The sequence below is a fragment of the Carcharhinus amblyrhynchos genome, unplaced genomic scaffold (genome assembly GCF_965287045.1).
Source record: "Carcharhinus amblyrhynchos unplaced genomic scaffold, sCarAmb.v2.hapA scaffold_39, whole genome shotgun sequence".
Classification (NCBI taxonomy): domain Eukaryota; kingdom Metazoa; phylum Chordata; class Chondrichthyes; order Carcharhiniformes; family Carcharhinidae; genus Carcharhinus; species Carcharhinus amblyrhynchos.
In genome coordinates, this window is record NW_027649780.1 from 6,528,287 (window position 1) to 6,556,223 (window position 27,937).

Below are 27,937 nucleotides of genomic sequence, written 5' to 3' on the forward strand. Positions count from 1 at the left end.
CCTTCGTCAGGTGTGTGGAAGGTTCTGATCAGAGAAGGGCATATAAAGACACACACAGTTTACAGAATACGGATTATAATGCAAGTCTTTACAGCCAACCTGCTATTCAAGTCTTAAAGATGCAGACAATGTGAGCGGAGATAGCATTAGCATAGGTTAAAGAGATGTGTATTGTCTCCAGGCAGGACAGTAAGTGAGATTTTACAAGCCCAGGCAAGTCGTGGGGGTTACAAATAGTGCGACATGAACCCCAGATCCCGGTTAAGGCCATCCTTGTGTGCGGAACTTGGCTATCAGTCTCTGCTCAGCGACTCTGTGCTGTCGTGTTTCGTGAAGGCTGCCTTGGAGAATGCTGAAGTGAATTCAGTGTGTATATTCCACACATTTTTAGTCCAGTCATATGGGCATTGATCTGTCTGGCAGCCTGCATGGAGATTTTCAGCTCTGTGTCTCCAGGACAGAAAGCAGTGAGCATGGATCTGTCAATTAGCCTCAATCAACACCTTCAGGAGAATTGGGAGAGTGAATACTAGATATAGCAGAGTGAGAATGGAGGCAGTGTGTGGAATGGAGATTTACAGCTTTTGGGGAATGACAGAGGAAAGAATGTGCCATTGAAACTTGAATTGTCTGTTCTGAATTTCTATTCTGTACTGACGCTGATGACTTCTGTAAATTCTTTTTACAGAATATTAGAAGGTGAGGATTACAGACAGAAATCTCAAACCAAATGTCACACCAACATCTGACAGAGTCACTCAATTCATGAGGACCTGAATATCACTGACCTACGAATCCAGAAGGAGAAATCTTCCTCTGTTCTGTCTACTTCAGAAGATTTGAAACATCAGGGTGGCTGGAAAAGCACCAAGACACACACCCACCCAAGTGAGAGTGTTCCAGTGCACTGAGTGTGGGAAGAGCTTTAACCAGTTGCAAGAAATGGAAAGGGGGCGAAAAGAAAGTGTTTTACTCACAGATGTTGCAGGCAGGGGGAAGGTGGAGTCTGTCTGAAACTCAATCTTCGTTCACACAAAGCCCGCACTCTGATTGGCTGGAAGACCAGAGTCCTTCCGGTCCTCCAACTCTTCCCATGGTTAACAGCTCAGCATGAAGGTTAGTGGGTGGGCAGAGCCCCGCACATGCGCAGCTTCCCCGCTCCCTTGGACATGCGCAGTCTCAGGAGGGGGAGATCACCGAGCGGCTTCTCGCTCTGGCCGGAGCCACCAGCCACTTGTCTGGAAACCTTGGCTTGAGGAGGGGGAGGGGAACAATGGGTGGGGGCGGGGCTCCTGGGAGGGGAACAATGGGTGGGGGCGGGGCTCCCGGGAGGGGAACAATGGGTGGGGGCGGGGCTCCCGGGAGGGGAACAATGGGTGGGGGCGGGGCTCCCGGGAGGGGAACAATGGGTGGGGGCGGGGCTCCCGGGAGGGGAACAATGGGTGGGGGCGGGGCTCCCGGGCCTGTGCACTGGAATCCGGAGATGTCACGTGGAGCAGAGAGATTCCTATTGGCTGATACAGGCAGAGCTTCGTTGTGACGTCACAAGAGTTGTCCAATGAGCTTCAGGCTGAAACTTCCTCCTCTGGGCAACATCTGGGAGGAAATCAATGTTTCCCCCTTTCCATTTCTTTCCTCTTTCTGGGGGAAATTGGGGACTTGCAGGAACTGAAGGGTAAGGAAGTGAATCCAGTCTGTACATTCCACACATTTTTAGTCCAGTCATATGTGCACAGATCTTCTGGCAACCTGCATGGAGACTTTTAGCTGTGTGTCTCCTGGACAGGAAGCAGTGAGCATGGATCTGTTAATCAGCCTCAATCAGCACCTTCAGGAGAATTGGGAGGGTGAATATTAGATACAGCAGAGTGAGAATGGAGGGAGAGTGTGTGACATGGAGATTTACAGCTTTTGGGGAATGAGAGAGGAAAGAATGTTGCATAGAAACGAGAATTGTCTGTTCTTAATTTCTATCCTGTCCTGACACTGATGACTTGTGTCAACTTGTTTTACAGGATATTGAAAGAGGAATCACAAGCTGAAATCTCAAACATCAGGTCTAGATATGGCAGTCATGTTCCTTGGGATCTGAATATCATCAGCCATTGAATCTGGAAGGAGATTTGAAAAGATTTCAAACGTCAGTGTGACTGGAAAAGCATCAACACACTTCCACATTCAAGTGAGAGTGTTCCAGAGCACTGACTGAAGAGCTTTAACCAGTTACACAGCCTGAATAAATATCACACCATTCACAGCGGGGAGAGACTGTACACGTGTTGTGTGTGTGGACGAGGCTTCAACTGATTGTCCACCCAAAAGAGAGGCAAGGACACCTGCACCATGGAGAAACCATGGAAATGTGTGGACTGTGGAAAGAGATACAGATTCCCGTCTCGGCTGGAAGCTCATCGACGCAGCCACACTGGGGAGAGGCCATTCACCTGCTCTCAATGTGGAAAGGGATTCAACCGCTTATCCAATCTGCGCAAACACCAGCGAGTTCACACTGGGGAGAGACCGTTCACCTGCTCTCAGTGTGGAAAGGGATTCAACGACTTATCCAATCTGCATAAACACCAGCAAATTCACACAAGGGAGAGACTGTTCACCTGCTCTCAGTGTGGAAAAGGATTCACTCTGTTATCCACTTTGCAGAAACACCAGCGGGTTCACAATGGGGAGAGACCGTTCATCTGCTCTCAGTGTGGAAAGGGATTCACTGTGTTACCCCATCTGTGGAGACACCAGCGAATTCACACTGGGGAGAGACCATTCCCCTGCTCTCAGTGTGGGAAGAGATTCACTGACTCATCCAGCCTGCAGAGACACCAGCGAATTCACACTGGGGAGAAGCCATTCCCCTGCTCTCAGTGTGGGAAGGGATTCATTGACTCATCCGACCTGCAGAGACACCAGCAAATTCACACTGGGGAGAGGCCATTCACCTGCTCTCAGTGTGGAAAGGGATTCCATCGGTTATACCACTTGCAGAGACACCAGCGAGTTCACACTGGGGAGAGGCCGTTCACCTGCTGTCAGTGTGGGAGGGGATTCACTCATTCAACTAGCCTGCTGACACACCAGCGAGTTCACACTGGGGAGAGGTCGTTCACCTGCTCTCAGTGTGGGAAGGGATTCATTCATTCAACCAACCTGCGATTACACCAGCGAGTTCATACTGGGGAGAGGCCATTCATCTGCTCTCAGTGTGGAGACGGATTCACTCAGTTATCCCACTTGCAGAGACACCAGCGAGTTCACACTGGGGAGAAACCATTCCCCTGCTCTGAGTGTGGAAAGGGATTCAGCCAGTCATCCACCCTGCGGAGACACCAGCGAATTCACACTGGGGAGAGGCCGTTCATCTGCTCTCAGTGTGGGAAGGGATTCACTCAGTCATCCAGCCTGCGGACACACCAGCGAATTCACACTGGGGAGAGGCCGTTCATCTGCTCTCACTGTGGGAAGGGATTCACTGACTCATCCCACCTGCAGACACACCAGCGAGTTCACACTGGGGAGAAGCCGTTCATCTGCTCTCAGTGTGGGAAGGGATTCAGAATTTCACCCCAGCTGCTGAGACACCAACAAGTTCACGAGTGATATTCAGGGTTGGATTCTGCTGTTACTGTTTCAGCTCTCAGTTACATCCAGGACTGCATTTTGTTCATTCTCACAGCTGGTCAATGGGGAGGGTTTCTTTCTTCTGGACTGGCTGGTTTCATGGCTAAATGATGCTCTGAGCTTTGTTGTGAATACCTGGTATCAGATTTAACAAGAATCACAAAGTGACAGGGTGTTAGGAAGGTCAGAGATATTTAGTCAGTATTTCTGTTTGAAACCCCCCCCAGATGCCCATCCAATTTCCTTTGTAATTGATTGTTTCCACTTCCTCCACCCTTGTAGGGAGTGGGTTCCAAGTCAATACCATTCGCTGCAGTAAAATATTCTTCCTCACATTCCTCCCCCGCATCTCTGACTCAAAACCTTAAATCTGTGTCCCCCCTCGTCCTTGTCCCATCAGCGAATGAGAACGACTTTTCTTTGTCCACCTTGTCTAAACCTGTCAGAATCTTGTCCACCTCTATCAAATCTCCCCTCAACCTCCTTTGCTCCAAGGGGAACAACCCCAGCCTGACATTGACAATAAAGAACAAACTAACAGAATATGTTAATACCTGAAATCAAATGGGAATGTTGAATTTCTGTTTTAAAGATATTGTGAATATATTGCCCTGGACAATAACGAAATTGGGATAACTCACCTTGGGTGTGGTTGAATGGAATATATCAATGTGGTATCCACCAACAATCGAGTGAAAGTCTGGAATGTGTAGCTGGAAATCCCTCCCTAACAGCACTGTGGATGCATTTACACCTCAGGCATTGTAGCAGTTCAGGAAGGCAGTGTTGGGGTTGACCGTGGCCGAGACAGCTACATACAGCCACATAGTCTGTTATAACTGAAGGACTGCAGATTGAATGTGAGGCATTATGGGACTGGACGATCTTGACCACATTCCTGTGACTGCTCAGTTTCTGCAATTACAGACCATTAAAGCTTTAGCAGAGCCCCGACAGAGGACCTGGTGAGAATATTTACTCAAAATGAGTTGGAATTAAGCTTATCCCAGGATCGGCTGGTGTTCAGCGGCTGAGATACCCGAATCTGTAAAAAGGGGGGGGTCTGACCAATCAACAAACAGTGGTAGGTAGTTGATTAAGGAATTAAGAAGCATTCTCGGGCAGTGTTTAAATTAATTTATCCTAAATTTGTGATTAAAACTGAGGGACTTATGACCCAATAGTCGGTGAAGTGACGGTATACTCCAAATAGCAGTGGACTGAAAAGTGGACCCTCTGAGAGTAGATTCTAATGGTTATAAACCTACCCAAGCATGGCCAGTGAAAAATCAGAGCTTGAGTGGGGACCGGACAGGTCTCTTACCTGCTACTTGGAAATAAGAACAAGAGACTTATTGATTAAATGATTCAAGAACAGAACCAATGTTTTGAGTCATAGAATCATAGAAACCCCACAGTGCAATCTAGATGACACTTCCTAAGAGTCCTGATGAAGGGTCATCCAGACTCAAAACATTGGTTCTGTTCTCTCTCCAGATGCTGTGAGACTTGTTGAGATGTTCCGGCATTTTCTGTTTTAGTTTCAGATTCCTGCATCCGCAGTATTTAACTTTTACGATAAAATGTTTAATCAAAATAGAGGGAGCGGTGGCAAAAAAAGAAAAAGGATAAGGATGATAAAGTCAGGGTTCTGGTTCTCTCAGCCCATCTCGAATTTTCAAAAATGAGTGAACCAGTTTATAGAGAACAGAAGTTACTCATCCCTAACAAAAACTGATCAAATTCAATTAAGGTGAGGGATATAACAAACTTAATAGGTGAAGTTTAAAATCAAATTTGTTTTTTCATTAGGGAAGTTTTTAAACTTGTGTAAAGTGATGGTGTGCTGGGTTGTTTTCTGCTCACTCCCCATCCCCTTTAGATTCTGCAGAAAAGTTAACCCTTTCAGTAGGTAGTTCATTTGTTTTTAAATTGCCCAAAAACTCATGTATATTTTAGTTTATAATTGAAGAGTTATTGGAATTGGCTAATGTAGGTGTTTGACATTTTTAATGGATTGAAAAGGGGTCTTGAGAAGGCAGTTTGGTCGGGGGAGATGTTTATAAAGAGGTGCTGAGGGCTGTTAGTTTTACAAGTTACCCCCGTTTTCAGAGCCGTGACTTCATGTCCTGGTCTGAGAGGGATGGAGAGAAGTCTGTTCAATTGTTAAAGTGAAGCTTCCACACACCAGACGAAGGAACAGTGATTCCGAAAGCTTGTGGGACTACTGTCAATAAACTGGTTGGATTTTAACCTGGTGTTGTGAAGCTTCTTACTGTGTTTACCCAAGTACAAGCCAGCATCTCCACATCTTTAAATACACATACAGGGAAGAGGCTGCAATGAAATCTGTCCCTTTTAACCTGCACAAAAGCAAGAGGCTGAGATTGACAGGCTGCAGGAGTCCATTCAGCCCATTGTGTCCCTGCTAGCTCTTTGAAAGGACTCTGATTTATTCAACTGCTCTGCTGTTTCCCCACAGCCCTGCAGATTCTTCCCTTCCAAGTCTTTACCCTTTGGAAAGATTCGATTGAATCTGCTTTCAGGCAGATCAGTTCAACTCGCTGTATCAAAAAATAAAAAAAACTTACCTCTCCCTCTGGCTCCTTTGTCAATTACCTTAGAGAGACTCACTTTCTGTTAAAGAGCATGCCAATCCCTCTCACCCACTTTCCCTAAAGTGCATCAATCTCATCAGGAAAAGTTCAGAAAAATCAAATATTTTTACTGAGTGAAGTTTATTAATGAAACAGAACACAGTTAAACCAAACTGAAAATGACTTCAGGATCAAAGACAACCAGAGTAAAAGGATATTCACAACGTTCTGGACACAAATGGTTTCTCTTTAATTCATCTGTAGCCTGTTCCCTGCCCTCTTTGTGGTAAAGGCAGAATTCTCTGGATAGTAAATTTAAAAAGAAGTTTATTGAATGAAAAAGTTTTACTGAACAGCTTTAAGACATTGACTTTTGCAACTTCATGTGGGTGATCAGTCTGTAGAAGCGTAACCCTCTCTGGCTCCTTCTTTCACAGGAATTCAGCCTCGGGAGTCTGGCTCCTTCTCTGACAGGAATTTCCTTGGAACTCAGCCTCGGGAGTCTTCAATATTTGGCTCGCAAGGAAAACCTTCAGAATTCTACTTTTATCCCCAAAGTGATGATTACCTCATGTCAGAGTTGGGGCTGTTGTATCAGGACAATTGGTCAATTTGATCAGTAGATTGATTTAACTGGATCCTCAATTACTGACACCACCTTCTCTTAGAGAGGAATGCAAGAGAACTGGTTCATACTATCCCTTTAGCTGATTCTGTACAATCCCTTATTTACACAGTTTCAAATGTTGAGGCTAATCAGAGCTTGAAGGTCTCTCCTGCCAGTACATTTATCCTCATGCACATTCTTTATACACACAGCAACAGCAAATAAAACTCAATCTTTTACTGATTTGTTATTCATTGATTAACCATAACTCATTTAAGGCTTTCTCATTTGTTAATGACTGGTAGCTAATAAATAACTACCAGATGGGGCAGCTCTCTCCACTAAATCACCACTCCAACTGCTCCTCTGGAAACAATGAGGTCAAACCCTTGAAGGTAAGTACCTTTTAAAGGAACAAAAACCTTCCCAGGTCTCACTGGGGCCTACTTCTGGTTTTACACTCCTGGCTTAGGAAAAAAACTCTGAAAAAAGGTAAAAATCCCTCTTCCCGACAAGCTCTCATCACTGAATCACCACTCCAACTGCTCCTCTGGAAACAATGAGATCAGTTGGAGATTGGGGCAGAGAGATGGCAGATGGAGTTTAATCCAGACAAATGTGAGGTAATGCATTTTGGTAGGTCTAACACAAATAAGAAATATAAAGTAAATGGCAGAACCCTTAAGAGTATTGATAGGCAGAGGGATCTGGGTGTACAGGTACACAGGTCACTGAAAGTGGCAATGCAGGTGGAGAAGGTAGTCAAGAAGGCATACGCCATGCTTGTCTTCATTGGCCGGGGCATTGAGTTGAAAAACTGGCAACTCATGTTACAACTTTATAGAAGCCTAGTTAGGCCGCACTTGGAATATAGTGTTCAATTCTGGTCACCACACCACCAGGAGGATGTGAAGGCTTTGGAGAGGGTACAGAAAATATTTACCAGGATGTTGCCTGGTGTGGAGGATATTATCTATGAGGAAAAGTTGGAGAAACTTGGTTTGTTTTGACTGGAATGACGGAGGTTGAGGGGAGACCTGATAGAAGTCTACAAGATTATGAGAGGCATGGACAGAGTGGATCGTCAGAAGCTTTTTCCCAGGGTGGAAGAGTCAATTACTAGGGGGAACAGGTTTAAGGTGCGAGGGGCAAGGTTTAAAGGAGATGTACGAGGTAGATCTTTTACGTGAGGGAGAAAGGAATAGAAGGATGTGCTGATGGGGGGGAGATGAAGAGGGGTGGGGGGAGATGAAGAGGGGTGGGGGGAGATGAAGAGGGGTGGGGGGAGATGAAGAGGGGGTGGGGGGAGATGAAGAGGGGGTGGGGGGAGGCTCATATGGAGCATAAATACTGACACAGACCAATTGAGCTGACTGGCCTGGCCCTGTGCTGTAGACTCAATAGAACAGAGACAAATGTACTTATTTTAGATCTACCTGTAGTGGTAGGAAAAACACTATTTACTATACAGGATTAAATAAATGTCCTTCATCAGTTTGTGTGTGTCATTTCAGTGGAAATGTGCTTCCCCAGGCTCAAAGAGCATCAGCCCACTGGAAGCAAAATTATGAGACCAGCCAGTCCAGCAGAAAGAAACCCTCCGACCCTCCCACTTCACCCACTGTCAGAATGAACAGGGTTCAGTCCTGGACGTGATGAACAGCAGCAATAACAGCAGAATCCACAAGTGATCACTTGTGAGCTCGCTGGTGTCTCAGCAGGAGTGATAAACTGGTGAATTTCTTCCCACACACAGCAGCTGTGAATGGACTGGTGGATCATCAGTTCCTGAGAGCTTTTGAAACTATTCCCACAGTCAGAGCATTTAAAGGGTCTCTCCCGGGTGTGAGGGACATTGTGCATCAGCAGCTGGGGTATCGAGTGAATCCTTTTGCACACACAGAGCAAGTGAATGGTCTCTCCCAGTGTGAACTCGCTGGTGTCTCCGCAGTGTGCACGCTCTTCCAAACCTCTTTGTGCAGAGAGAGCAGCTGAACGGTCTCTCCCCAGTGTGAATGCGCTGGTGGTCTATCAGATGCTCAGAAATTTTGAAGCTACTCCCACAGTCAGAACATTTAACGGGTCTTTCCTGGGAGTGAGTGACTTTGTGTCTCTGCAGGCTGGATAACCGAGTGAATCTGTTCCCACACTCGGAGCAGGTGAACGGTCTCTCCCCGCTGTGAACTCGCTGGTGGGTCAGCAGGCTGGATGACTGAGTGAATCCCTTCCCACACTTGGTGCAGGTAAATGGTCTCTCCTCAGTGTGAAGACGCTGGTGTGTCAACAGGGTGTATGACTGACTGAATCCCTTCCCACACACAGAGCAGATGAACGGTCTCTCCCTGGTGTGAACTCGCTGGTGTCTCTGCAGTGTGGATGACCTCTTAAACCTCTTTGAGCAGAGAGAGCAGCTGAACGGTCTGTCCTCAGTGTGAATGCGCTGGTGGGACACAAGTTCCCCAGAAATTCTGAATTCACTCCCACAGTCCGAGCATTTAAAGGGCCTCTCACTGGTGTGAGTGACTTTATGACTCAGCAGGTTGGATAAAGTGGTGAATCCCTTCCCACACACAGAGCAGGTGAATGGCCTCTCTCCGGTGTGAACTCGCTGGTGTGTCAGCAGGGCAGATAACTGAGTGAATCCCTTCCCACAGTCAGAGCAAGTGAATGGTCTCTCCCCGGAGTGAACTCGCTGGTGGTTCCGCAGGTTTGATGGTGATCTAAATCTCATTGAGCAGTGAGAGCAGCTGAATGGTCTGTCCTCAGTGTGAACTCGCTGGTGGGACATCAGATCCCGAGAACTTTTGAAGCAACTCTCACAGTCAGAGCATTTAAAGGGTCTCTCATTGGTGTGAGTGACTTTGTGTGTCAACAGGGCGGATGACCGAAAGAATCCCTTCCCACACACACTGCAGGTGAATGGTCTCTCCCCAGTGTGAATTCGTTGGTGTGCCCGCAGTTCAGAGGACCGAGTGAATCCCTTCCCACACATGGAGCAGCTGAACGGTCTCTCCCCAGTGTGAACTCGCTGGTGTCTCCGCAGTGTGGACGACCATTTAAATTTCATTGAGCAGTGAGAGCAGCTGAACAGTCTCTCCTCACTGTGACTGCGCTGGTGGGACACCAGTTCTCCAGAGCTTTTGAATCCGCTCCCACAGTCAGAGCATTTAAAGGGTCTCTCATTGGTGTGAGTGAGATTGTGACTCAGCAGGTGGGAGAACTTAATGTATCCCTTCCCACAGACTGAGCAAGTGAAGGGTCTCTCCCGAGTGTGACTGCGTTGATGAATTTCCAAATCACAGGGCAACATGAATCCTTGTCCACAATCGTCACATTTCCACAGTTTCTCCATGGTGCATGTGTCCTTGTGACTCTCCAGGTTTGATGATCAGTTGAATCCTTGTCCACACACAGAACACGTGTACGGTCTCTCTCCACTGTAACCAGTGCAATGTTGTTTCAGCCTGTGTAACCGGTTAAAGCTCTTTCCACTATCAGTGCACTGGAACACCCTCACTCGGGTGTGTTCCAGTCACACTGATGTTTAAAATCTCCTGAAGCAAACAGATCAGAGAAACATTGCTTTTCTAGATTCAAAGCTTGATGATATTCAGGTCCCAATAAATCGAATGACTCTGTCAAATCTTGATGTGACGTTTAGTTTGAAATTTCTGTCTGTAAATCCTCACCTCTTGATATCTATGAAAGGAATTTACAACAGACATCAGTGTCAGTACAGGGTAGAAATTCAGAACAGACAATTCTAGTATCTATGGAACATTCATTCCTTTCTCATTCCCCAAAAGCTGTCAATCTCCATCCCACACACTCTCCCTCAATTCTCACTCTGCTCTCCTGCATATACAATCTCCCAAGTCTATTGATTCAGGCTGATTAACGGATCCATACTGACTACTTTCAGTATTGGACACAGAAATATGAAAATCTACGACTAACGGCCGGCCTACACGCTCGGAATTAAAATCTGTGCCATATGCGGGACTGAATTACTGGATTGGGAGGAGAGAAGGATGTGGGGAAGAATTTTACTTCAGTGCAGAAAGGTCATTACCTGGAACCCGCTGCCTCATGCAAATGATCCACGATTAATCTTCAAGCTGACAGCCACGTTAAAGTTTTACATTTGGATATAAATGAGCAGCCTGATGATGTGTGTAATACACTGGATTACCTGGTTACAGACACGTGAAGAATGTGAGGGGGATTTTTATTTAGGCAGCGGTTGGTGACCTGGAAGTTCAAAATTGAAGCTGAAAATGGAAAGGGGGAGAAAAGAAGTGTTTTACTCACAGATGGTGGAGAAAGGAGGAGGTTTGAGTCTGTTTGAAGCTCAATCTTCATTCAGAGAGAGCAGCAGCAGCAGCTTTACTGGGCAGGAATGAACAAGCTCATTGTCCAACTTCCGCATTCAGACAATGGGGGCTCTGATTGGCTGGAGGACCAGACTCCTTCCGGTCCTCCAACTCTTTCCATTGGTTAACACTTCAGCCTAATGGCCGGGGGAATGGGGAACCCCCTGCACATGCGCAGCTTCCCCTCTCCCTTGAACATGCGCAGTCCCGGGCCGTGGGGGAGGGAGAGATCACCGAGCGATTTCTCGCTCTGGCCGGAGCCGCCAGCCGCTTGTCTGGAAACCTTGGCTCGAGGAGGAGGAGGGGGAGGGGAGCAATGGGTGGGGGCGGGGCTCCCGGGAGGAGAACAATGGGTGGGGGCGGGGCTCCCGGGTCGCGCGCCGGAGATCCCACCCCCTGTAAACTTCCTCCTGTCTGCAACATCTGTGAGTGAAACACTTTCCTTTCTCCCCCTTTCCATTTCTCATTCTGGGGGAAACTGGGGACTTGCAGCAACTGAAGGGAAAGGAAGTGAATCCAGTCTGTATATTCCACACATTGTCAGTCCAGTCAGATAGACAGATATCTGTCTGGCAGCCTGCATGGAGACTTTCAGCTCTCTGTGTCCAGGACAGGAAGCAGTGAGCATGGATCTGTCAATCAGCCTCAATCAGCACCTTCAGGAGAATTGGGAGGGTGAATATTAGATACAGCAGAGTGAGAATGGAGGGAGAATGTGTGGGATGGAGATTTACAGCTTTTGGGGAATGAGAAAGGAAAGAATGTTCCATAGAAACTAGAATTGCCTGTTCTGAATTTCTATCCTATATTGAAAGTGATGAATTTTGTTAACTCCTCTTACAGGATATCGGAAGGTGAGGATTTTACAGACAGAAATCTCAAATCAAACATCACATCAACATCTGGCAGTCACTCAAATCATCAGGACCTGAATGCCTTCATAGCGAGGGGGATTGAATATAAAAGTAGGGAGGTCTTGCTGCAGCTGTATAGGGCATTGGTGAGGCCGCAGCTGGAGTACTGTGTGCAGTTTTGGGCGCCGCACCTGCGCAAGGATATTTTGGCCTTGGAGGGAGTGCAGAGGAGGTTTACTAGGCTGATACCGGAGTTGAGGGGGTTGAGCTATGAGGAGAGGCTGAATAAACTAGGCTTGTACTCGTTAGAGTTTAGAAGAATGAGGGGAGATCTCATTGAGACGTATAAGATGATGAATGGGATGGATAGGATAGAGGTGGAGAGACTCTTCCCGCTCAAAAAAGACAGTAGGACTAGGGGGCACAGCCTCAAGATAAAGGGAGGGCGGTTCAGAACGGAGTTGAGGAGGAACTTCTTCACTCAAAGGGTGGTGAATCTCTGGAATTCTCTGCCCGTTGAAGTGGTGGAGGCTGCCTCGCTAAATATTTTTAAGAAGCGGGTTGATGGGTTTTTGATAAGAGAGGGGATTAAGGGTTATGGGGAGAGGGCGGGAAAGTGGAACTGAGCCACGACAGATCAGCCATGATCTTATTGAATGGCGGGGCAGGCTCGAGGGGCCAGATGGCCTACTCCTGCTCCTATTTCTTATGTTCTTATGTTCTTATGTTCTATCGGCCTTTGAATCTAGAAGGAGAAATGTTTCTCTGTCCTGTCTGCTTTTGCAGTTTTGAAATATCAGTGTGACTGGAACAGGACTGGCACAAACACACACAAAATTAACTGAGATTTTCCCATGCATTGACTGTGCAAAGAGCTTCTCAGTTACACAGCTGTAAAAAAATTGCACCATCACAGCAGGGCATCATAATCTTGTTCTGTGTGAGACTTCAACTCAGAGTCAAACCTGGAGCAACACAAGGACGCCTCCAACATGGAGAAACCGTGGAAATGTGGGGACTGTGGGAAGGGTTGCAAAAGCCCCCCTGAGCTGCAAACTCATCGACGTATTCACACTGGAGAGAAGCCGTACACCTGCTCTGTGTGTGGGAAGGGGTTCACTCGGTTATCTCACCTGCAGCGACATCGACTGGTTCACACTGGAGAAAGAGCATTCATCTGCTTTGAGTGTGGGGATGGCTTCGCTAATTTACCCAGTCTGCAGAGACACCAGCGCATTCACACTGGAGAGAGACCATTCACCTGCTCAGTGTGTGGAAAAGGATTTACGCAGTTATCCAACCTGTCAAAACACAAAATCACTCACAGCAATGAGAGACCCTTTAAATGCTCTGACTGTGAGAGTGGTTTCAAAAGCTCTCGGGAACTGATGATCCACCAGCGCATTCACACTGGGGAGAGACCGTTCAGCTGCTCTCACTGCACAAAGAGATTTAGGACGTCATCCCACCTGCGGGAACACCAGAGAATTCACACCAGAGAGAGACCATTCACCTGCTCTGTGTGTGGGAAAGGATTCACTCATTCATCCAGCCTGCTGAGCCACAATCTCACTCACACCCAGGAGAGACCCTTTAAATGCTCCGATTGTGGACGTGGTTTCAAACGTTCTCGGGATCTGATGATCCACCAGCGCACTCACACTGGGGAGAGACTGTTCAGCTGCTCTCACTGCACAAAGACGTTCAAAACTTCATCCAATCTGCAGCAACACCAGCGAGTTCACACTGGGGAGAGACCGTTCATCTGCTGTGTGTGTGGGAAGGGATTCACTCAGTCATCCAGTATGCGGAGACACCAGCAAGTTCACAATTGATAATTGGTGTTGGATTCTGCTGTTATTGTTGCTGTTAATCACATCCAGGACTGAACCATGTTCATTCTGACAGTTGGTGAAATGGGAGGGTCGGAGGGTTTCTTTCTGCTGGACTGGCTGGACTCACGACTTTGCTTCCAGTGGGCTGATGCTCTTTGAGCCTGGGAGAGCACATTTCCACAAAATGATCCACAAAAGCTGATGAAGAACATTTTATCCTGGACAGTAAATAGTGTTTTTCCCCCCACTTCAGGTAGATCTAAAATAAATACTGAAAAAACTGGAAAAATGCAGCAGGTCTGGCAGCATCTGTGGAGAGAGAAACAGAGTTACCATTTCACACTGCTGGATTGAGAATCAGCCTAGTAAACCTCCTCTGAACTGCTTCCATGGTATTTATAAAATAAGACAGCACAGCAGCACAGTGGTTAGCACTGCAGCATCACAACACCAAGGACCCAGGTTCAATTCCAGCCTGGGTCACTGTCTGTGTGGAGGTTGCATGTTCTCCCTGTGTCTGTGTGGGTTTCCTCCAGATGCTCCGATTTCCTCCCACAGTCCAAAGATGTGTGGGTTAGGTTGATTGGCTATGCTAAATTGGCCCTTTGTATCAGACGGACTAGCCAGAGTAAATGCATTTGGTTATGGGAATAGGGCCTGGGTAGGATTGTATTTGGTACAGACTCGATGGACAGAATGGCCTCTGACTGTACTGCAGGGATTCTACAATCCTTTGTTTAATAGGAGACAAAAACTGCACCCAGTATTCAAGATGCAGTCTCAGCAACCTCCTGTATAACTGAAGCACAATATCTTTACTTATATGTTCAATTTCTCTCATAATAAAAGATTGCATTCCATTGTAAGAATTTTGATTTGTTTGAACTAAGATTTATGGGGTTCACTTGTTTACAACAACCTCCCTAATCATAAATCACCCAGGCTCCAGTGACTTAACCTTATGGAAAAAAACAACACTTTAAATGATGAATTGAGAAAGTTTATTCACCATTAAAAATGTAACAAGTCAGTAAGATAAAAAAAAAGCAAAGTATCGATCAACAGTAAAGGAGAAAGCTTAACTTTAACTTCTCTCCATCCCTCTCAGACCAGGACATGAAGTGGTGGCTGTGAAGACATGGATAACTTATAAAATCAACAGCTCCCAACACCTCTCTGAAGGACACAGTGGTTAGCATGACTGCCTGACTGCCCCAGAGACCCAGGTTTGAGGTCCACCTCAGGTCACTGTCTGTAAGGAGTCTGCACATTCTCCCCCTGTCTATGTGGGTTTTTTTCCCAAAGTCCAAAGGACTTGCTGGTTAAGTGCATTGAGCATTTTCCCTCAGTTTACCCGAACAGGCACCACAGCGTCGTAACTGAGGGATTTTCAGAGTAACTTCATTGCAGTATGAATATAAGCCTATGTGTGACACTAATAAATAAACTTTAAAAACCTTGAACTTTTAAAACCTTTTGCCAAATTGGTTTCTTGAATCCTTTTATACTTTCAAAATATAGAAAGCCCAGCTGAACCAATTGTTGGGGATTAGCCAATTAGTCTATAACTTGTCAACATTGAAATTGGTTTGGTTTTTAGATAATTGCACACATTGTCTGAATTTTAAGACAGTTCATTCTCTCAACTGATATCTGTTCGCTTGGGGTAGCCTGAGTGTTGACTATTAATTGGTTAACATCAGTCAGTGTTGAGACATCTGAACAGGAGCCTATTCATTCCCTTCAATCAATGTTAACAATGTTTTAAAGTTTATTTATTAGTGTCATAAGTAGGCTAACATTAACACTGCAATGAAGTTACTGGGAAAATCCCCTAGTCACTATAATCTGACATCTGTTCAGATACATTGAGGGAGAATTTAGCATGGCCAATCCATCTAACCCATAGGAACAAACTGGAGCACCCAGAAACCCACACAGACAAAGGGAGAACATACAGACTCTGCATAGTCACCCAAACTGGGAATCGAACCCAGGTCCCTGGCACTCTGAGGCAGCAGTGCTAACCACTGTGGCACTGTGCCATCCTAACAAGTCTCGTTACCTGATTTTTTTCTTCTGTTGTCCTCAGAAGGGAACATCTTATAATCCCCACAGCATTTTAACCATTCTTAATGTTTATAATTCTAAAAGTTATAAACTTTTGTGTTCAAATTTACATTTCCAGCCTTTTTAACATGTGTAGTAATGAATCATTTATTCTTTAATTGTCTCACAATTCGGGCTGTCTATTTAACTAATCTGGCTGCTTTCCCATTGTGGGAACTTCAGTCCACAAATAAGGAAGTCAAATGTATTGTTAAAATCAGAATGTTCTGGATATAAATAAATAACAAAGTTTAAAAAACAGTGGTAAACAAAAGGAAACAGGAGCATTAAAACCAGCCTGGACTTGCAGACTGAAACCCTGCCCAAAGCCCACACATGTTCAGAAGGGAGAAAGGTTGAGAAGAACACTCTGTAACACTTCTCCTAACCTTAAATTTCAATCCCCCATCAGGACAGAAATACAACAAAACTAATGTCTTTAACGATTCGGAGCCCTGTCAGGAGATTTGCGGTTGCATTGCGACCTGTATAATACCACTGGTAAATCTTGTAATGGTGTTTCTGGAATGGGAGATGAAGGGGTAATTTGACAATCTGTACATGAATGTTCCTCTTCCACTCCCACAGCAGAGTCAACTGAATAATGCCTGAGGTGTAAGTACACCCACAGTGCTGTTAGAGAGGGATTTCCAGCTACACATTCCAGACTTTCACCAGACTGTAGGTGGATACCAAATTGATATATTCCATTCAACCACATTATTCCAATTTCTTTATTGTCCAGGAAAGTATATTCATAGATCTTTAAAACAGAAATTAAACATTCCCATTTAATTTCAGGTATTAACATTTTCTGTTGTTTATTGTTGATGTCAGGCTCGGGTTGTTCCTCTTGGAGAAAAGGAGGCTGAGGGGAGATTTGATAGAGGTGGACAAGAGTGAGGAAGAATATTTTGATGCTGTGAATGGTAATGACCTGGAACTCGCTGCCTGTGAAGGTGGAAGAAGTGGAGACAATAAACAATTACAAAGGAAATTGGATGGGCATTTGGGGGGTTTTCAAACAGAAATGCTGACTAAATATCTCTTAACTTCCAGCCTGGGCTCAATTCCTGGCTTGTGTCACTTCTGTTTGGAGTTTGCACATTCCCATTGTGTCGGCGTGTGATTCCTCCGGGAGCTCTGGTTTCCTCTCCAAATCTAAAGATGTGCAGGTTAGGTGGATTGGCCATGCTAAATTGCCCCTTAGGTGTTAGGGGGAACCAGCTAAGGTAAATGCATGGAGTTATGGGGATAGGGCATGGGTGGGATTGTGGTCTGTACAGAGTCAATGGGCTGAATGGCTTCCTTCTGCACCGTAGGGATTTGATGATTCCTAACACCCTGTCACTCTGTGATCCTTGTGAAATTTAAAACTAGGTATTCACAACAGGACTCAAAGAGCATCAGCCCACTGGAGGCAGAGTTGTGAGACCGGCCAGTCCAGCAGAAAGAAACCCTCCCCATTGACCAGCTGTGAGAATGAACAAAATGCAGTTCTGGATGTAATTGACAGCAGAACCAATAACAGCAGAATCCAACCTGGAATATTATTCATGAATGTGCTGATGTCTCAGCAGGGTAAATGAATCTCTGAATTCCTTCCCACATTGAGAGCAGGTGAACGGCCTCTCTCCAATGTGAACTCGCTGGTGTCTCAGCAGGTGGGATGAAACTCTGAATCCCTTCCCACACTGAGAGCAGGTAAAGGGCCTCTCCCCAGTGTGAAGTCGATGGTGTGCCAGCTGGGTGGATAACTGAGCGAATCCCTTCCCACACTGAGAGCAGGTGAACGGCCTCTCCCCAGTGTGAACTCGCTCATGTGCCCGCAGGGTGGATGAATGACTGAATCCCTTCCCACACTGAGGGCAGCTGTACGGCCTCTCCCCAGTGTGAACTCGCTGGTGTGTCTGCAAGTGGGATAACTGAGTGAATCCCTCCCCACACTGAGAGCATATGAATGGTCTCTCCCCAGTGTGAACTCGCTGGTGTGTCCGCAGGTTGGATAACCGAGTGAATCCCTCCCCACACTGAGAGCAGGTGAACGGTTTCTCCCCAGTGTGAATTCGCTGGTGTGTCTGCAGATCAGATGAGTGAGTGAATTCCTTCTCACACACACAGCAGGTGAACGGTCTCTCCCCGGTGTGAACTCGCTGGTGTCTCTGCAGACTGGATGAATGACTGAATCCCTTCGCACACACATGGCAGGTGAACGGTCTCTCCCCAGTGTGACCGCGTCGATGAGTTTCCAGATCAGATGGGACTTTGAATCCCTTCCCACAGTCCCCACATTTCCACGGTTTCTCCATGGTGTGGGTGTCCCTGTGGCTCTCCGGGTTAAACAATCAGTTAAATCTCACATAGGTACAGTCTCTCCCCGCTGTGAATGCTGCGATGTATTTTCAGGCTGTGCACCTGGTTAAAGCTCTTTCCACACTCTGCACTGGAACACTCTCACTTGGGGGTGTGTTTGTGTGTCTTGGTGCTTTTCCAGTCACACAGACGTTTAAAAACTTTTGAAGCAGAAAAACAGAGAAACATTTTTTCTTCTAGAATCAAATTCTCGATAATATTCAAGTCTTGATAAACTGAATGACTCTGTCAGATGTTGATGTGATGTTGTTTTGAGTATTTGTCTGTAAATCCTCATCTTCTGATATCCTGTAAAAGAAATTTACAAAAGTAATTATTGTAAGTACAGGATAGAAATTCAGAACAGACAATTCTAGTTTCTATGGAACATTCTTTCCTCTCTCATTCCCCAAAAGCTGTAAATCTCCATCCCACACGCTCTCCCTCCATTCTCACTCTGCTGTATCTAATATTCACCCTCCCAATTCTCCTGAAGGTTCTCATTCAGACTGATTGACAGATCTATGTGAACTGCTTCCGACCCTAGACACAGGGAGCTGAAAGTCTCCATGCAGGCTGCCAGACAGATATATGTCTATATGACTGGACTAACAATGTGTGGAACGTACAGAGCGGATTCACTTATTTTCAATTCAGTGGCTAAGGGCGGACAAGATGCCAGGACCCAATCATGTCCTTGTTCTTGTGTGGTGACCAGATTTGCACACAGTACTCTAGCTGTGTGCATTGTGCATAGCTCCGTCATAACCTCCTTTTCTTATATTCTGTGCCTCAGCTAACAAAGGGAAGTATCCCAAATCCCTTCTTAACTATTTCATTAATCTATCCTGCTGTCTTCAGGTTCCAATGGACATACACCCCAAGATTCTTCTGGTCCTCTGTACTTCCTGGAACCAACCATTTATCGTATGTTCCCTTGTCTTGTTAGTTGTCCCAAAATGAATGATCTCATACTTTCCAGGGTTAAATTGAATTTGCCATTGCTCAGTTCATCTAACCAGCCCATTTGCACCCTGTTATAATCTGAGGCTTTGCTCCTCATCATTTATCACATTTATGAAATTACTGATCATAATTCTGACACATTCGGATCAGTAAGGCTAGGCCTTACGATGGCACAGTGGTTAGCATTGCTGCATCACAGCGCCAGGGACTCGGGTTCAATTCTGATCTCGGGTCACTGTCTGTGTGAAGTTGCACATTCTCCCGTGTCTGTGTGGGTTTCCTCCAGGTATTCCGGTTTCCTCACACAATCCAAAGATGTGCAGGTTAGGTTGAATGCCTATGGCAAATTGACCCTAGTGTCAGGTGGATTATCAGGGTAATCGGAGGGGTTCAGGAAAGAGGGCTTGGGATTGTAGTCAGTGCAGACTTGATGGGCCAAATGGCCTCCTTCTGCACTGTAGAGATTCTATGATTAATGTGCACAATATTAATTTACTCTCCCCTTAACTGTCAGCCATCTCCTGGGGAAAACGGCCCTTTAATTGTCAACATTAGAAAATAGACCATCCTTTTAGTCAGACAAATAAATGTGTCAAGCTGAGGAAGCAAAGGATGTCAATGAGTTTCAGAGAGAGAGAGACCTGGGCCAACCTTTCCAGAGGCTGCACTCTCCCTGGATTCACTTCCTTTCCCTTCAGTCGCTGCAAGTCCCCAATTTCCCCCAGAATGAGAAAAGAAATGGAAAGGGGGTGGAGGTGAAAGAAAGTCTTTTACTCACAGATGTTGCTGATAGGAGAAGTTTGAGTCTGTCTGAGGCTCAGTCTTCACTCAGGGAGAGGAACCAGCAGCAACTTTGCTGGGCAGGAATGGAAGCTCCATGCAGGGATTGACACAAGGCCCAGGCTCTGATTGGCTGGAGGACCAGCTCCCATCCGGTCCTCCACGCGTTGCCATTGGTCAATCTCCCGCATGTCGACAATGAGGGGGCGGAACCCGAGCCCACGTGGGGGTGGGCGGGGCTTTGACCGCCAGCCGCGCTGAGCTGGTGTCCAATCCGCAGTGTCTTGCTTCTGTAACCAGTGATATTGCTGCCAATGGGACAGTGTGTGCTGGGAACGCCCCTCTGAGTCATTGTGACGGCACAATGGAGCCCTGCCTGACTCAGCCAATAGCAATCACTCTGCTCCGCAGTGACGTCTCCAGGTTCAGGCACTCCGACCCGGGAGCCCCGCCCCCGCCCACGCCCATTGCTCCCCAAGTCTGTACATTCCACATATTGTTAATCCAGTCAGATAGACAGATATCTGTCTGGCAGCCTGCATGGAGACTTTCAGCTCTCTGTGTCCAGGAGAGAATGTGGAGATGCTGGCGTTGGACTGGTGTAAACACAGTAAGAAGTCTCACAACACCAGTTTTAAGTCCAACCAGTTTATTTGATAGTAATCCCACAAGCTTTCGGAAACGGTGATCCTTCGTCAGGTGTGTGGAAGGTTCTGGTCAGAGAAAGGCATATAAAGACACACACAATTTACAGAATACTGATTAGAATGCAAGTTGCATTAACTCACACTGTCATACTAGGATGCTACTGGGGATTTATGGTTTGGATATCAAGAGAGGCTGGATAGACTGGGACTTTTTTTCTCTAGAACGTAGGAGGCTTAGGGGTGAACTTATAGAGATCTATAAAATAATGAGGGGCATAGATCAGCTAGATAGTCAACATTCTTTCCCAAATGTAGGGGAGTCTAAAACTAGAGGGCATAAGTTTAAGGTGAGAGGGGAGAGATACAAAAGGGTCCAGGGGGGCATTTTTTTCACACAGATGGTGGTGAGTGTCTGGAAAAAGATGCCAGAGGTAGTAGTAGAGGCAGGTACAATTTTGTCTTTTAAAAAGCATTTAAAGAGTTACATGGGTAAGATGGGTGTCAAGGGATTATGGGCCAAATGTGAACAATTGGGACTAGCGCAGGGGTTAAAAAAGGGGCAGCATGGACAAGTTGGGCTGAAGGGCCCATTTCCATGCTGTAAACCTCCATGACTCTATGACTAAATCAACTGTCTGCTGAAAGGTTAACTTTTCTACAGAATCTAAAGGGGTGGGGAATGAGAGAAGAAATTTGGCACACACTTCTGTCATTTTTACATAATTTTAAAAAACTTCTCTAACAACAAAACAAAGTTGATTTTAAAATTCATCTATTAATTTTTTTGTTCACTTCCTGAACCTAATTAATTTAATAGTTTTTGTTAGGGATGGGTAACTTCTGTTCTTTCTAAATCGTTCACGCATTCTGTTAATTCTACATGGGCTCGGAGATTCAGAACCCAGACTTTATTATCCTTGTCCTTTTTCTCCCTTTTCCACCGCTCCCTCTGTTTTTTGGGAGGGTTGTGGGGATTCCAATCAGACCAAATCATTTTATCATAAAAGTAAAATACTATGGATGCTGGAATCTGAAACAAAAACAGAAAATGCTGGAAAATCTCAGCACCTGTGAAGAATGGAGCCAAAGTTTTGATACTGGATGACCCTTAATAACAGCTCTTATGAAGTATCATCCAGACTAAAAACGTTGGCTCTATTCTCGAATCATTTCATCAATATGTTTGTTGTTTTTAGTTTTAGGTTTAAAGTGAGAGAGAGAAACAAATGGGTCCAGAGGGGCAATTTTTCACTCAGATGGTGGTGAGTGTCTGGAACAAGTTACCAGAGGCAATATTAGAGGCGGGGACAATTTTGTCTTTTAAAAAGCATTCAGACATTTATATGGGTAAGATGGGTATAGAGGGATATGGAAAAAATACAGGTAATTAGGACTAGCTTAGTAGTAAAAACTGAGCAGCATGGATATATTGGGCCAAAGGGCCAGTTTCCATGCTGTAAATCTCTATACCTCTATAACTTCCTAACACCCTGTCACTCTGTGATCCTTGTGAAATTTGAAACCAAGGATTCGCAACAAGACTCAAAGAGCATCAGCCCACTGAAGTCAAAGTCATGAGACCGGCCATTCCAGCAGAAAGAAACTCTCTGACCGTCCCCATTGATCAATTGTGAGAATGAACAAAATGCAGTCCTGGATGTAATTGAGAGCAGTGACAAAATCAGTAGAATCCAACCCCTGGAATCACTCATGAATTTGTTGATGTCTCAGCAGGTGGGATGAAACTCCAAATCCCTTCCCACACTTAGAGCAGATGAACGGCCTCTCCCCACTGTGAACTCGGTGGTGTGCCTTTAGGTTGGATAACCGACTGAATCTCTTCGCACACTGAGAGCAGCTGAATGGTCTCTCTCCAGTGTGAACTCGCTGGTGTGCCTGCTGGTGTGATAACTGAGTGAACCCCTTCCCACACACAGAGCAGAGGAATGGCCTCTCCCCAGTGTGAACTCGCTGGTGTGTCTGCAGGGCAGATGACTGATTAAATCTCTTCCCACACTGAGTACAGGTGAACGGTTTCTCTCCAGTGTGAACTCGCTGGTGTGTTCGCAGGCTGGATAAGTCAATGAATCCCTTCTCACACACAGAGCAGATGAATGGCCTCTCCCCAGCGTGAACTCGCTGGTGGGTCTGCAGGCTGGATAAATGACTGAATCCCTTCCCACACTGAGGGCAGATGAACGGTTTCTCCCCAGTGTGAATTCGCTGGTGTGTCCGCAGGCTGGATGAATGACTGAATCCTTCCCCACACTGAAAGCAGGTAAATGGCTTCTCCCCAGTGTGAACTCGCTGGTGTGTCTGCAGGTTGGATGAATTACTGAATCCTTTCCCACACTGAGAGCAGGCGAATGGCCTCTCCCCAGTGTGAACTCGCTGGTGTATCTGCAGTGCAGATAACTGACTGAATACCTTCCCACAATGAGGGCAAGTGAATGGTTTCTCCCCAGTGTGAACTCGCTGGTGTGTCTGCAGGCTGGATAACTGAGTGAATCCCTTCCCACACTGAGAGCAGGCGAATGGCCTCTCCCCAGTGTGAACTCGCTGGTGTATCCACAGATGGGATGACTGAGTGAATCCCTTCCCACACTGAGAGCAGATGAAGGGTCTCTCTCCAGTGTGAAGTCGCTTATGTGCCTGCAGGCCGGATAACTGAGTGAATCCCTCCCCACACTGAGGGCACATCAATGGCTTCTCCCCAGTGTGAACTCGCTGGTGCGTCTTCAGGTGGGATGACAGAGTGAATCCATTTCCACAGTGAGAGCAGGTGAACGGCCTCTCCCCAGTGTGGCTGCGCCGATGAGCTTCCAGCAGAGATGGGACTCTGTATCCCTTCCCACAGTCTGCACATTTCCATGGTTTCTCCATGGTGCAGGTGTCCTTGCCTGTCTCTTGGGTAGACAATCAGTTGAAGCCTCGTCGACACACACAACACGAGTACAGTCTCTCCCCGCTGTGAATGGTGTGATATTTATCCAGGTTGTGTAACTGGTTAAAGCTCTTTAGTCAGTGCACTGGAACACTCTCACTCGAGTGTGGCAGTGTGTTGGTGCTTTTCCAGTCACACTGATGGTCGAAATTGTTTCAAATCAATAGACTGGACAACCAATTCTCCTTCTAGATTCAATGGCTGATGATAGTCAGGTCTCTGTCAGATCTAGACGTGAGATTTTGTCCTGTGATTCCTCTTTCAATATCCTGTAAAACAAATTTATAAAATTCATCACTGTCAGTATAGGATAGAAATTCAGAACAGACAAGTCTATAGTCTACAGTCCATTGTTTCTATGGAACATACTTTCCTCCCTCATTCCCCAAAAGCTGTAAATCTCCATCCCACACACTCTCCCTCATTCTCACTCAACACCAGGGACCAGGTTCGAGTCCTGTAAGTTTGAGTCTGTCTGAAGCGCAATCGTCATTCACACAAGGCCCGCGTTGTGATTGGCTGGAGGATCAGAGTCCTTCCGGTCCTCCAACTCTTCTCATTGGTCAACATCTCAGCAAGCAGGTCAGAGGGTGGACCCTGATTCGCACATGCGCGGCTTCAACTCTCCCTTGGACATGCGCCGTCCTGTGCCGGGGGGAGGGGGAGACCACCGAGCGGCTTCTCGCTCTGGCCGGAGCCGCCAGCCGCTTGTCTGGAAACCTTGGCTCGAGGAGGGGGCAGGGGGGAGGGGAGCAATGGGTGGGGGCGGAGCTCCCGGTTCCGCACGCCCGGCCCTGCGCACTGGAATCCGGAGATGTCACCGCGGAGAATGATTTCTATTGGCTGATTCAGGCAGCACTCTATTGTGACATCACAACGTGGAGGTTGGCCAGTGAGCTTCAGAGTGAAACTTCCTCCTCTGTACAACATCTGGGAGGAAATCAATGTTTCCCCCTTTCCATTTCTTTTCGCATTCTGGGGGAAACTGGGGACTTGCAGCAACTGAAGGGACTGCGCATGTCCAAGGGAGGGGGAAGATGCGCATGTTCGAGGAAGAGCCCACCCTCTAACTTCATGCTGAGGTATTGACCAATGGGAAGAGTTGAAGGACCGGAAGGAGTCTGGTCTCCCAGCCAATCAGAATGCGGGCTTTGCGCAAATGAAGATTGAGCTTCGGACAGACTCAGGTCGCCAGCGTCTGTGAGTAAAACACTTTCTTTTCTTCCCTTTCCATTTCTTATTATTTCTAGTTTTGTAATTATTACTGCAGCTACATTATATAGTTCCAGTCATAAACTCATCGCAGCACAGAAGGAGCTAATTGGGTAACTCGAGTCATAGAGTCCAATGCAGAAGGAGGCCTTTTGGCCCATCAAGTCTGCACTGACTCTCCAACAGAGCATTCTTCCCAGGCCCTATCCCTGTTACCCCACGGATTTGCCCGACTAATCCCCCCAACCCACACATCCTGAGACACTAAGTGGCAATTTAGCATGGCCAGTCAACCTAACCTGCACATCTTGTTGAACTATCCAAATCAGTCCTATTCAATCTCTATATCAACATTTCCTGCAAGTTTTATTTCGTTCAAATTCCCACCCAGTTTCATTTTGAAATTATTCATCATCTGTTGTTCCACCATCCTCATAGGCACAAGTTCCAGATCATGCTCTCCCTGCCTAAGTATCAATCTTCCTCAAATCTCTGCTCCACGCCCACTCAAGTGATAATGTCCTGGACATTACACTTTTAGTGCAGGAATTTTGACATGTGTCTGTCTGGCAACCGATGTGAAGATTTTCAGCTGTGTCCAGGACAGGAAGCAGAGAGCATAGATCTGTCAACCAGACTCAATTAGCACCTTCAGGAGAATTGAGAGGGTGAATATTAGATACAGCAGAGTGAGAATGGAGGGAGAGTGTGTGGGATGGAGATTTACAGCTTTTGGGAATGAGAAAGGAAAGAATGTTGCATAGCAACTAGAATTGTCTGTTTTGAATTTCAACCCTGTACTGACTGTGATGACTCTTGTAAATTGTTTGCACAGGATATTAGAAGCGGAGGAATATCAGACAGAAATCTCAATCATCACATTTAGATCTGAGAGAGTTATTCGATTCCTTGGGACCTGATAATCATCAGTTTAGATTCCAGAAGGAGAAATGTTTCTCTATTCTGTCAGCTTCAAAAGATTTTAAACATAAGTATGACAGGCAAAGCAACACCCCAATGAATGTTCCAGTGAACTGACTGCAGAAAAAAGCTGCACCAATTGCACAGCCAGAAAAAACATCACATCATTCACAACAGGGAGATTGTACTTGTTTTTCGTTGTGAACAGGTGATTAACTGGTTGTCTGACCTGGAGAGATAGAAGAAGATCTAAAATATGAAGAAACCGTGGAAATGTGAGGACTGTGGGAAGAGATACAGATCCCCATCAGACTTGGAAGCTCATCGGCGCAGCCACACTGGGGAGAGGCCATTCACCTGCTCTGTGTGTGGGAAGGGATTCGGTCGTTCATCTACCTTAGAAACTCACCAGCAAGTTCACACTGCAGAGAAACCATTCATATGTTCTCAGTGTGGGAAGGGATTCACTCTGTCATCCCACCTTCAGACACACCAGCGAGTTCACACCGGGGAGAGACCATTCACCTGCTCTCAGTGTGGAAAGGATTTCACTCAGTTAGCCCACTTGCAGTCTCACCAGCGAATTCACACTGGGGAGCGGCCATTTATCTGCTCTCGGTGTGGGATGGGATTCAGTGATTCATCCACCCTGCAGAGACACCAGCGATTTCACACTGGGGAGAAGCCGTTCACCTGCTCTCAATGTGGGAAGGGATTCACTCTTTTGTGCAACTTGTTGAGACACCAGCGAGTTCACACTGGGGAGAGGCCATTCATCTGCTCTCAATGTGGAAAAGGATTCAATGATTCAGCCACCCTGCGGACACACCAGCGAGTTCACACCGGGGAGAGACCATTCACCTGTTCTCAGTGTGGGAAGGGATTCACTTTGTCACACCAGCTGTTGAGACACCAGCAATTTCACACTGGGGAGAGACCCTTCACCTGCTCAGAGTGCGGGAAGCGATTCACTTTGTTAACCCCGCTATTGCGACACCAGCGAGTTCACACTGGGGAGAGACCATTCACCTGCTCTGAGTGTGGGAAGGGTTTCACTCTTTCATGCAACCTGTTGAGACACCAGCGAGTTCACACTGGGGAAAAGCCATTCATCTGCTCTCAGTGCGGGAAGGGATTCAGTGATTCATCTAACCTACAGACTCACCAGCAAGTTCATAGTGGGGAGAGGCCATTCACTTGCTCTCAATGTAGGAAGGGATTCAGTGATGCCTCTCGTCTGCGAAGGCACCAAAAAATTCACAAGTGATTACAGGGGTTGGATTGTGCTGTTATTGTTCACGCTCTGAATTACATCTAGAACTGCATTTTGTTCATTCTTGCAGTTGGTCAGTGGGGAGAGTCAGAGGGGTTCTTTCTGCTGGACTGACCAGTCGCACAACTTTGCCTCCAGTGGGCTGATTCTCTTTGAACCTTGTTGCGAACACCTGGTTTCAAATTTCACAAGTATCACAGAATGACAGGGTATTAGGAAGTTAGAAAATATTTAGTTCCTATTTCTGTTTGGAATGTCCCAAAACATGCCATGTTGCCATGAAGATGGGCTGTGCTGTTTACATTGTTCTTTTGTTTAATCCATTTGGGTGTTTCTCGCAGAAAAAACCATCAAACTATGAGGGGTACATTAGCTGTCACAGCTGGGAAATAATAATAAAATGTACTTATTTTCTTAATGTAGGCTTTATTAATGTAATGTATTAAAGTAGGCTTAAATTCACACTGCAATGAAGTTACTGTGAAAATCCCTCTAATCGACTCATTCTGACACCTGTTTGGGTAAACTGAGGGAGAATTTAGTATGGCCAGTGCATCTAACAGAACATCTTTTGGACTGTGGGAAGAAACTGGAGCACCCGGAGGAAAACCACGCAGTCATGGGAAGAATGTGCAGACTCTACACAGACAGTGACCCAAGCGGGAATCAAACTTTGATGCCTAGCGCTGTGAGGTAGCAGTGCTAATCACTGTGCCACCGTGATGGTAGACAGTTAATCTCTCAAATATAAATAATTATTACATATTGACATCAAATATAGATTCCTTCATTGAACAAAAATCCAACAGAAAAGTGCAGCAACAGTAAAGATAAAGATTC

The 27,937-nt window shown here is 46.2% G+C and overlaps 4 protein-coding genes across 4 annotated transcripts in view; 2 read left to right on the plus strand and 2 right to left on the minus strand.

The window, feature by feature from the left end:
• LOC145363570 (uncharacterized) overlaps nucleotides 1-27,782 on the plus strand; it is a 54,303-nt gene extending 26,521 nt beyond the window's left edge. Inside the window, exons 4-8 of the mRNA XM_080218754.1 lie at nucleotides 2,772-3,594; nucleotides 4,555-4,592; nucleotides 12,048-12,058; nucleotides 13,016-13,861; nucleotides 26,136-27,782. Coding sequence (XP_080074880.1) covers nucleotides 2,772-3,594; nucleotides 4,555-4,592; nucleotides 12,048-12,058; nucleotides 13,016-13,861; nucleotides 26,136-27,091 — 2,674 coding nt within the window. The 3' untranslated portion in view covers nucleotides 27,092-27,782. The remainder of the gene's footprint in view (nucleotides 1-2,771; nucleotides 3,595-4,554; nucleotides 4,593-12,047; nucleotides 12,059-13,015; nucleotides 13,862-26,135) is intronic.
• Nucleotides 1-27,937, plus strand: part of LOC145363664 (uncharacterized) — a 106,206-nt gene that overhangs the window by 2,008 nt on the left and 76,261 nt on the right. The window lies entirely within an intron of this gene.
• On the minus strand, nucleotides 8,166-11,233 carry LOC145363628 (uncharacterized). Its single transcript, XM_080218820.1, has 2 exons — nucleotides 11,143-11,233; nucleotides 8,166-10,530 (listed from the first exon to the last, which is right to left on the minus strand). The coding sequence occupies exon 2, from the start codon at nucleotides 10,181-10,183 to the stop codon at nucleotides 8,657-8,659; it is 1,527 nt and encodes a 508-aa protein (XP_080074946.1). The 5' UTR covers nucleotides 10,184-10,530; nucleotides 11,143-11,233; the 3' UTR covers nucleotides 8,166-8,656.
• LOC145335555 (uncharacterized) lies at nucleotides 17,178-23,929 on the minus strand. Its single transcript, XM_080181357.1, is given in 2 exon segments — nucleotides 17,178-18,324; nucleotides 22,456-23,929. Coding segments are annotated over 2 exon segments (2,091 nt in total). The 5' UTR covers nucleotides 23,631-23,929; the 3' UTR covers nucleotides 17,178-17,408.

Excerpts from the sequence above, each read along its gene's own strand:
- LOC145363628 (XM_080218820.1), bottom strand. The coding sequence starts at position 10,183 with ATGGAGAAACTGTGGAAATGTGACGATTGTGGACAAGGATTCATGTTG.